Source organism: Sebastes fasciatus, chromosome 16 (assembly GCF_043250625.1).
Source record: "Sebastes fasciatus isolate fSebFas1 chromosome 16, fSebFas1.pri, whole genome shotgun sequence".
Lineage (NCBI taxonomy): Eukaryota > Metazoa > Chordata > Actinopteri > Perciformes > Sebastidae > Sebastes > Sebastes fasciatus.
The window spans coordinates 239,657-251,003 of NC_133810.1; the positions used below are offsets into that span (position 1 = coordinate 239,657).

At 44.2% G+C, this 11,347-nt stretch overlaps 2 protein-coding genes across 2 annotated transcripts in view; both read left to right on the forward strand.

The window, feature by feature from the left end:
* The first annotated feature begins 353 nt into the window (after positions 1-353).
* LOC141752655 (uncharacterized) lies at positions 354-11,002 on the forward strand. Its single transcript, XM_074610731.1, has 2 exons — positions 354-536; positions 8,059-11,002. Exon 2 carries the CDS (start codon positions 8,118-8,120, stop codon positions 10,785-10,787), a length of 2,670 nt encoding a protein of 889 aa, XP_074466832.1. The 5' UTR covers positions 354-536; positions 8,059-8,117; the 3' UTR covers positions 10,788-11,002.
* LOC141752535 (enteropeptidase-like) overlaps positions 10,887-11,347 on the forward strand; it is a 26,933-nt gene continuing 26,472 nt past the window's right edge. The window contains exon 1 of the mRNA XM_074610546.1: positions 10,887-10,895. Within this exon, the coding sequence (XP_074466647.1) occupies positions 10,887-10,895 (9 nt within the window). The remainder of the gene's footprint in view (positions 10,896-11,347) is intronic.

Below are 11,347 nucleotides of genomic sequence, written 5' to 3' on the forward strand. Positions count from 1 at the left end.
TATTATCATTATTATTATTATTATTATCATTAATATTATTATTATTATTATTATTATCATTAATATTATTATTATTATTATTATTCTACAACCCCTGAAAACATAAATGTAATAATTGCAACATGTTTTGTTCACTTTCATGTTCTTGGATTTGTGTAAATCAGATATATATTTTTAAGCAGAAAGTCACTTTAGTGTCGACATGACGAGTCGACACTCTTTATATATATATATATATATATATATATATATTACAGGATGGTGTGTAATAACTGGGGTTGGTAGCCTGAAAGTCTGAAGGGAGAAGCTGAGTTTCCGGTGTGTCCCTGAAGGCGTCCTGTGAGCTGAGTTTCCGGTGTGTAGCTGCTGGTTGTTCCGTGCAGCATCAACACATCCGGTTAACATCCGGTTAACATCCACCAGGTAGCTGAAGCTCCTAAACACCCGGATCATCATCACGACCGCTACACCGACCAGAACCAGCCACCGGGAGGACCGGACCGCCACCGGGAGGACCGGACGGGCTCCGGTGTTCGGTGAGTCACATTAACTCTGTTAGTTAAATGCTGCTGAGAGCTAACAGGTTAGCATCTACAGCTGTTAGCATAACAACAACTCTCCTCACTCTCTACCGGAGATCTACCGGAGATCTACCGGGAGTTCTACCGGGAGTTCCTCACACTCTACCGGAGATCTACCGGGAGTTCTACCGGGAGTTCCTCACACTCTACCGGAGATCTAAATGGTAAATGGACTTGGACTTATATAGCGCTTTTCTAGTCTTCCGACCACTCAAAGCGCTTTACACTACATGTCAGTATTCACCCATTCACACACACATTCACATACACTGATGGCAGAGGCTACTAAGGTGCCAACTTTGACCATCAGGATCTAATCTAGATACTCATTCACACACCGATGGCTATGCCTCCGGGAGCAATTTGGGGTTAAGTGTCTTGCTCAAGGACACATCGACATGTGACCCGGAGCAGCCGGGGATCGAACCACCGACCTTCCAATTGGTGGACAACCTGCTCTACCCTCTGAGCCACAGCCACCCATCTACCGGAGATCTACCGGAGATCTACCGGGAGATCTGTTCCTCACTCTCTACCGGAGATCCCCCTCAGAGTGAACCTAACCCGTTAGCACAAGTAGTAGAAGTACACAAGTATTCTCCTCTTCATCTAGTAGAAGTACACAAGTATTCTCCTCTTCATCTAGTAGAAGTACACAAGTATTCTCCTCTTCATCTAGTAGAAGTACACAAGTATTCTCCTCTTCATCTAGTAGAAGTACACAAGTATTCTCCTCTTCATGTAGTAGAAGTACACAAGTATTCTCCTCTTCATGTAGTAGAAGTACACAAGTATTCTCCTCTTCATGTAGTAGAAGTACACAAGTATTCTCCTCTTCATGTAGTAGAAGTACACAAGTATTCTCCTCTTCATGTAGTAGAAGTACACAAGTATTCTCCTCTTCATGTAGTAGAAGTACACAAGTATTCTCCTCTTCATCTAGTAGAAGTACACAAGTATTCTCCTCTTCATGTAGTAGAAGTACACAAGTATTCTCCTCTTCATGTAGTAGAAGTACACAAGTATTCTCCTCTTCATGTAGTAGAAGTACACAAGTATTCTCCTCTTGCTGTAGTAGAAGTACACAAGTATTCTCCTCTTCATCTAGTAGAAGTACACAAGTATTCTCCTCTTCATCTAGTAGAAGTACACAAGTATTCTCCTCTTCATCTAGTAGAAGTACACAAGTATTCTCCTCTTCATCTAGTAGAAGTACACAAGTATTCTCCTCTTCATGTAGTAGAAGTACACAAGTATTCTCCTCTTCATGTAGTAGAAGTACACAAGTATTCTCCTCTTCATGTAGTAGAAGTACACAAGTATTCTCCTCTTCATGTAGTAGAAGTACACAAGTATTCTCCTCTTCATGTAGTAGAAGTACACAAGTATTCTCCTCTTCATGTAGTAGAAGTACACAAGTATTCTCCTCTTCATGTAGTAGAAGTACACAAGTATTCTCCTCTTCATGTAGTAGAAGTACACAAGTATTCTCTTCATGTAGTAGAAGTACACAAGTATTCTCCTCTTCATGTAGTAGAAGTACACAAGTATTCTCTTCATGTAGTAGAAGTACACAAGTATTCTCCTCTTCATGTAGTAGAAGTACACAAGTATTCTCCTCTTGCTGTAGTAGAAGTACACAAGTATTCTCCTCTTCATCTAGTAGAAGTACACAAGTATTCTCCTCTTCATGTAGTAGAAGTACACAAGTATTCTCCTCTTCATCTAGTAGAAGTACACAAGTATTCTCCTCTTCATGTAGTAGAAGTACACAAGTATTCTCCTCTTCATGTAGTAGAAGTACACAAGTATTCTCCTCTTCATGTAGTAGAAGTACACAAGTATTCTCCTCTTCATGTAGTAGAAGTACACAAGTATTCTCCTCTTGCTGTAGTAGAAGTACACAAGTATTCTCCTCTTCATGTAGTAGAAGTACACAAGTATTCTCTTCATGTAGTAGAAGTACACAAGTATTCTCTTCATGTAGTAGAAGTACACAAGTATTCTCCTCTTGCTGTAGTAGAAGTACACAAGTATTCTCCTCTTGCTGTAGTAGAAGTACACAAGTATTCTCCTCTTCATCTAGTAGAAGTACACAAGTATTCTCCTCTTCATCTAGTAGAAGTACACAAGTATTCTCCTCTTCATGTAGTAGAAGTACACAAGTATTCTCCTCTTCATGTAGTAGAAGTACACAAGTATTCTCCTCTTCATGTAGTAGAAGTACACAAGTATTCTCCTCTTGCTGTAGTAGAAGTACACAAGTATTCTCCTCTTCATGTAGTAGAAGTACACAAGTATTCTCTTCATGTAGTAGAAGTACACAAGTATTCTCTTCATGTAGTAGAAGTACACAAGTATTCTCCTCTTGCTGTAGTAGAAGTACACAAGTATTCTCTTCATGTAGTAGAAGTACACAAGTATTCTCCTCTTCATGTAGTAGAAGTACACAAGTATTCTCCTCTTGCTGTAGTAGAAGTACACAAGTATTCTCCTCTTCATGTAGTAGAAGTACACAAGTATTCTCCTCTTGCTGTAGTAGAAGTACACAAGTATTCTCCTCTTGCTGTAGTAGAAGTACACAAGTATTCTCCTCTTCATGTAGTAGAAGTACACAAGTATTCTCCTCTTGCTGTAGTAGAAGTACACAAGTATTCTCCTCTTCATGTAGTAGAAGTACACAAGTATTCTCCTCTTGCTGTAGTAGAAGTACACAAGTATTCTCCTCTTGCTGTAGTAGAAGTACACAAGTATTCTCCTCTTCATGTAGTAGAAGTACACAAGTATTCTCCTCTTGCTGTAGTAGAAGTACACAAGTATTCTCCTCTTGCTGTAGTAGAAGTACACAAGTATTCTCTTCATGTAGTAGAAGTACACAAGTATTCTCTTGTAGTAGAAGTACACAAGTATTCTCCTCTTCATGTAGTAGAAGTACACAAGTATTCTCTTCATGTAGTAGAAGTACACAAGTATTCTCTTGTAGTAGAAGTACACAAGTATTCTCCTCTTCATGTAGTAGAAGTACACAAGTATTCTCCTCTTGCTGTAGTAGAAGTACACAAGTATTCTCCTCTTGCTGTAGTAGAAGTACACAAGTACACAAGTATTCTCCTCTTCATGTAGTAGAAGTACACAAGTATTCTCCTCTTCATGTAGTAGAAGTACACAAGTATTCTCTTCATGTAGTAGAAGTACACAAGTATTCTCCTCTTGCTGTAGTAGAAGTACACAAGTATTCTCCTCTTCATGTAGTAGAAGTACACAAGTATTCTCCTCTTGCTGTAGTAGAAGTACACAAGTATTCTCCTCTTCATGTAGTAGAAGTACACAAGTATTCTCTTTCATGTAGTAGAAGTACACAAGTATTCTCTTCATGTAGTAGAAGTACACAAGTATTCTCTTGTAGTAGAAGTACACAAGTATTCTCTTGTAGTAGAAGTACACAAGTATTCTCCTCTTCATGTAGTAGAAGTACACAAGTATTCTCTTGTAGTAGAAGTACACAAGTATTCTCCTCTTCATGTAGTAGAAGTACACAAGTATTCTCCTCTTGCTGTAGTAGAAGTACACAAGTATTCTCTTCATGTAGTAGAAGTACACAAGTATTCTCCTCTTCATGTAGTAGAAGTACACAAGTATTCTCCTCTTGCTGTAGTAGAAGTACACAAGTATTCTCCTCTTCATGTAGTAGAAGTACACAAGTATTCTCATCATGTAGTAGAAGTACACAAGTATTCTCCTCTTGCTGTAGTAGAAGTACACAAGTATTCTCCTCTTCATGTAGTAGAAGTACACAAGTATTCTCTTCATGTAGTAGAAGTACACAAGTATTCTCCTCTTGCTGTAGTAGAAGTACACAAGTATTCTCCTCTTGCTGTAGTAGAAGTACACAAGTATTCTCTTCATGTAGTAGAAGTACACAAGTATTCTCCTCTTCATGTAGTAGAAGTACACAAGTATTCTCCTCTTGCTGTAGTAGAAGTACACAAGTATTCTCCTCTTCATGTAGTAGAAGTACACAAGTATTCTCCTCTTCATGTAGTAGAAGTACACAAGTATTCTCCTCTTGCTGTAGTAGAAGTACACAAGTATTCTCCTCTTGCTGTAGTAGAAGTACACAAGTATTCTCTTGCTGTAGTAGAAGTACACAAGTATTCTCCTCTTGCTGTAGTAGAAGTACACAAGTATTCTCCTCTTCATGTAGTAGAAGTACACAAGTATTCTCCTCTTCATGTAGTAGAAGTACACAAGTATTCTCCTCTTCATGTAGTAGAAGTACACAAGTATTCTCCTCTTGCTGTAGTAGAAGTACACAAGTATTCTCCTCTTCATGTAGTAGAAGTACACAAGTATTCTCCTCTTCATGTAGTAGAAGTACACAAGTATTCTCCTCTTCATGTAGTAGAAGTACACAAGTATTCTCCTCTTGCTGTAGTAGAAGTACACAAGTATTCTCCTCTTCATGTAGTAGAAGTACACAAGTATTCTCTTCATGTAGTAGAAGTACACAAGTATTCTCTTCATGTAGTAGAAGTACACAAGTATTCTCTTCATGTAGTAGAAGTACACAAGTATTCTCCTCTTCATGTAGTAGAAGTACACAAGTATTCTCCTCTTGCTGTAGTAGAAGTACACAAGTATTCTCTTCATGTAGTAGAAGTACACAAGTATTCTCCTCTTCATGTAGTAGAAGTACACAAGTATTCTCCTCTTGCTGTAGTAGAAGTACACAAGTATTCTCCTCTTCATGTAGTAGAAGTACACAAGTATTCTCCTCTTCATGTAGTAGAAGTACACAAGTATTCTCCTCTTGCTGTAGTAGAAGTACACAAGTATTCTCCTCTTCATGTAGTAGAAGTACACAAGTATTCTCCTCTTCATGTAGTAGAAGTACACAAGTATTCTCCTCTTGCTGTAGTAGAAGTACACAAGTATTCTCCTCTTCATGTAGTAGAAGTACACAAGTATTCTCCTCTTCATGTAGTAGAAGTACACAAGTATTCTCCTCTTGCTGTAGTAGAAGTACACAAGTATTCTCCTCTTCATGTAGTAGAAGTACACAAGTATTCTCCTCTTCATGTAGTAGAAGTACACAAGTATTCTCCTCTTGCTGTAGTAGAAGTACACAAGTATTCTCCTCTTCATGTAGTAGAAGTACCAAGTATTCTCCTCTTCATGTAGTAGAAGTACACAAGTATTCTCCTCTTCATGTAGTAGAAGTACACAAGTATTCTCTTCATGTAGTAGAAGTACACAAGTATTCTCCTCTTCATGTAGTAGAAGTACACAAGTATTCTCCTCTTCATGTAGTAGAAGTACACAAGTATTCTCCTCTTGCTGTAGTAGAAGTACACAAGTATTCTCCTCTTCATGTAGTAGAAGTACACAAGTATTCTCCTCTTCATGTAGTAGAAGTACACAAGTATTCTCCTCTTCATGTAGTAGAAGTACACAAGTATTCTCCTCTTCGTGTAGTAGAAGTACACAAGTATTCTCCTCTTCATGTAGTAGAAGTACACAAGTATTCTCCTCTTCATGTAGTAGAAGTACACAAGTATTCTCCTCTTGCTGTAGTAGAAGTACACAAGTATTCTCCTCTTCATGTAGTAGAAGTACACAAGTATTCTCTTCATGTAGTAGAAGTACACAAGTATTCTCTTCATGTAGTAGAAGTACACAAGTATTCTCCTCTTGCTGTAGTAGAAGTACACAAGTATTCTCTTCATGTAGTAGAAGTACACAAGTATTCTCCTCTTCATGTAGTAGAAGTACACAAGTATTCTCCTCTTGCTGTAGTAGAAGTACACAAGTATTCTCCTCTTCATGTAGTAGAAGTACACAAGTATTCTCCTCTTCATGTAGTAGAAGTACACAAGTATTCTCCTCTTCATGTAGTAGAAGTACACAAGTATTCTCCTCTTCATGTAGTAGAAGTACACAAGTATTCTCCTCTTCATGTAGTAGAAGTACACAAGTATTCTCCTCTTGCTGTAGTAGAAGTACACAAGTATTCTCTTCATGTAGTAGAAGTACACAAGTATTCTCCTCTTCATGTAGTAGAAGTACACAAGTATTCTCCTCTTGCTGTAGTAGAAGTACACAAGTATTCTCCTCTTCATGTAGTAGAAGTACACAAATATTCTCCTCTTCATGTAGTAGAAGTACACAAGTATTCTCCTCTTGCTGTAGTAGAAGTACACAAGTATTCTCCTCTTCATGTAGTAGAAGTACACAAGTATTCTCCTCTTGCTGTAGTAGAAGTACACAAGTATTCTCCTCTTCATGTAGTAGAAGTACACAAGTATTCTCCTCTTCATGTAGTAGAAGTACACAAGTATTCTCCTCTTCATGTAGTAGAAGTACACAAGTATTCTCCTCTTCATGTAGTAGAAGTACACAAGTATTCTCCTCTTCATGTAGTAGAAGTACACAAGTATTCTCCTCTTCATGTAGTAGAAGTACACAAGTATTCTCCTCTTGCTGTAGTAGAAGTACACAAGTATTCTCCTCTTCATGTAGTAGAAGTACACAAGTATTCTCTTCATGTAGTAGAAGTACACAAGTATTCTCCTCTTCATGTAGTAGAAGTACACAAGTATTCTCCTCTTCATGTAGTAGAAGTACACAAGTATTCTCCTCTTCATGTAGTAGAAGTACACAAGTATTCTCCTCTTGCTGTAGTAGAAGTACACAAGTATTCTCCTCTTCATGTAGTAGAAGTACACAAGTATTCTCCTCTTCATGTAGTAGAAGTACACAAGTATTCTCCTCTTGCTGTAGTAGAAGTACACAAGTATTCTCCTCTTGCTGTAGTAGAAGTACACAAGTATTCTCCTCTTCATGTAGTAGAAGTACACAAGTATTCTCCTCTTCATGTAGTAGAAGTACACAAGTATTCTCCTCTTCATGTAGTAGAAGTACACAAGTATTCTCCTCTTCATGTAGTAGAAGTACACAAGTATTCTCAGCTTCGCCGTGTTAACCATGTCCCCGCCGTGTTAACCATGTCCCCGCCGTGTTAACGATGTCCCCGCCGTGTTGACGTTGTCCCCGCCGTGTTAACCATGTCCCCGCCGTGTTAACGATGTCCCCGCCGTGTTGACGTTGTCCCCGCCGTGTTAACCATGTCCTCGCCGTGTTGACGATGTCCCCGCCGTGTTGACGTTGTCCTCGCCGTGTTAACGATGTCCCCGCCGTGTTGACGTTGTCCCCGCCGTGTTAACCATGTCCTCGCCGTGTTGACGTTGTCCCCGCCGTGTTAACCATGTCCTCGCCGTGTTGACGATGTCCCCGCCGTGTTGACGTTGTCCTCGCCGTGTTAACGATGTCCCCGCCGTGTTGACGTTGTCCCCGCCGTGTTAACCATGTCCCCGCCGTGTTGACGTTGTCCCCGCCGTGTTAACCATGTCCCCGCCGTGTTGGCGATGTCCCCGTCGTGTTGACTAACTCAGAGTCCGTCTCGTGTCTTTGCTCTCAGATGGAGGACTGTCCGTCTCTCTGGATCCAGGACACAGCAGCTTCTGATTGGACGTCAACATGGACAACATGGACGAGTACATCTGGCAGCGCCGCGTCCACCACGGCGTCCGGTACCAGAAGAGCGCCGTCCCGTTCCCGGAGTCGGTGGGACTGGGTCTGGAGTTCAACGCGGCGCTGGACAGGAAGGACAAGTTGGACTTGTGCCTGCTGACCAACGGCGTGATGCTGGAGCTCTGCGACTTTGCCAAAACCGTGACCAAGTCCGAGAAGTATTTCCTGTTCGAGATGATGGAGTTCAACTTTGACCTCGGCGTGGACGCCGACAGCGAGCAGCAGCGCTACGACTACGCTACGCACGCTCACGGTAAGATCCGGCTGCTGAAGGACCAGATCAAGATGAAACCTCAGAGACTGAAAGAGACATTTCCTCTCCCGGATATCAACGTTCAAACGGCGCCCGGCGGGGCGGAGCAGCCGGGACGCTACTGCCCTCAAAGGAACAAGATGGCGGATAGTTCGGTCCTCACCGGCGGCGGCCAGAGCAGCCAATCGGAGCGGAGCGGAGTGGAGTTGAAGCTGACGCCCGGCGCCTACCCGTTCTGTAAAGACCTCGGCGTGACTCTGGTGGTCGGACCGGGCGCCGCCCCCCCACAGAAACTAGACCGGGACCTGATGACCAGCGGCGTGATGCTGGAGCTGCTCCACTTCTCCAGAGAGCTCTGTGGGACGCACACGGGCCTCGTGCACGCCCTGCTGAAGATCAACTTCGGTTACGAGGTGGACAAAGCGCTGCTCCGCTCGCAGGTCACCAAGCTGATGGACAGGAAGTACGCCTGCGACTGCCTGACCGCCGAGGACCGGGACGCCTTCAGGAAGGAGGCGTTCAAAGGCCCGGCACAGAATCGGGAACCCAAGCCCAGGAAGAGGAAAGAGCCCGACGCAGACTACCAGGAAGTGGAGATGGCGAGTAAGAGAAGGGAGACGGCGAGGCTCCGGGACGCCGAGGACAAAGACGTAAGTCAGGACGGCGAGCTGTCCTACATGTGTCCACTTGACTGTGAGACAGAAATGCTGTCGGACTCAGAGGACGGACCGGAACCGACCGCGTTAGAAATGCAGGATGTGAAGGAGGAAGAGGAGGAGGAGCTCGTCTCGGCGGTTCAGCCTCAGATCATCGACCGCGGCAGAGTCCGTCCAAAGTCTCTGAAAGAAGTCTCCGACCTGTTCTCAGAGGACGGAACCGAGGACGCGAGTGTAAAAACCCAGAAGCAGAAGCTGTGGAGGAGACGAGCTCCTCGCTCTAAACAGATCCTGACGTCCCGCCGGGTCAACGACCTGTTCGCCCGCTGCAGAGAGCGAGGGCTGGACTTCAACGTGGCGTCCGCCAGCAGACAGAGTCTGGACCTGCAGCTGCTCACCAACTGCGTCATGTGGGAGGTTTATAAGTTTGCGTCTGCGATGACGAAGAGTTTACGCAGCTTCCTGTTTGAGATCCTGAACAACAACTTTAACCTCGTCCTCCACGGCGAGCAGCACGAACGCAACTTCATCTTCTACATGATCACCAAAGAGAGGAGCCTCCAGACGCACCCCGAGAGACACGGAGACGACTTCCTCAGCCGGCCCTTCCAGTTCCCCGAGGTCTACAACATGGTGGACGTGACCGGCGACTTCCAGACGGGACAGGAAGTGGAGGCGGAGCGGCAGACCGCCGTGGATCCGCCGGCCGACCTGGATCCACATCCCTTCTGTAGGAAGTTGGATCTGAACCTCTGGGCGTTAGAAGAGCGTCCGGCGAGCCAGAAGCTCGATGTGACGGCCCTGACCATCGGCGCCGGGCTCGAAGTGTTCGCCTTCGTCAGGCAGCTGTGCGGATCGGTCCGCGCGACGGTTAACGACGTCCTGGAGCACAACTTCGACGTGGATCTGCAGAGCGGAGAGACGGAGGCCTCGCAGGTGATCCAGAGGTGGTACGCCACCCAGAAGAGCCTGATGAAGCGGCTGACGGCGGCCCCCAAGGTCCGCCGCTGGTTAAACATGGTGGTCCCGCTGAACGCTCACGCACAGCTACACCCACCGCCGCCAGACGCCAACGGGCCCGAGGACGCTCTGCTACCAGAGGACGGAGAGACAGAGATGGACGCTTTCAACGGAGACCTGGAGACGAAGGAGACGGAGGAGACGGAGGAGACGGAGGAGACGAAGGAGACGGAGGAGACGGAGGAGACGGAGGAGACGGAGGAGACGGAGGAGACGGCGGTCAACAGCTATCAGATCTGTGAAGGAATTGGACTGGAGCTGGACGTCATCTCTAAACGAGGAGCCAGAACCAAACTGGCCCCGGGGGTTCTGACCCGGGGAGTCCTGTTGGAGATGCACCGCTACGTGGAGCAGAACTGTAATCGCTACGTCCCGGCTCTCTACGAGATCCTGGACTACAACTTCGACCTGAGCTCTCAGAGCCACCGCAAGGTGGAGTTCGCCTGGGCCGTGGCGGCGCAGGTCATCGCCATCGCAGGGAAGACGAGCAGGAAGGGACGCTACATGGACAGAGCGGTGGAGCTGCCCGTCCAGGTCCAGGTCTCCCAGTCCTCGCGGGTCAAAGAGGAGCCGGAGGACGGCTTCACGGAGCCGGACCTCGACGACCTCGACGACCTCAACGACAACAACGACGTGGTGTTCGTCCGAGAACTGAAACCCGTCGACATCGAGGTGGAGATCGACTAGACGCTGCGACTCATTATTACTGTTATTACTGTTATTACTGTTATTACTAGTATCAGTATTATTAGTATTGTTAGTATTGTTATTAGTAACATTAGTAGCATGAAGCAGGCGGGCGGTGGAACAGCAGGACTCCTGAGATCACTATAATTCTCCATGTGGATGAAAACAGGTTTTATTGTTTATTGTTTTCTGTTCATTAAAATGTCTTTAATTTCCATGAAGTCTGGTTCACATTGATTTCTACTAATTGTTAATATTTATAATTGTACTGATATTTTGCAGATTAGTTTATATTATTTAAATTAATATTATATATTTAGTTGTATTATTAAATAAACCAGAGTCTCTAATGATCACATTAGTTTATAGTATTATTATTAGTAGCAGTAGTAGCAGCAGCAGTAGTAGCAGCAGCAGTAGCAGCAGCAGTAGTAGCAGCAGTAGTAGTAGTAGTAGTTTGTGTTGAGCGTCACTAGATGGAGTCAGAGACCTCCAGCTGCTCTGAAGAACTGATCACTTTAATTCATCAATAACAGCTACAGGAAGCCACCCGTTAAACC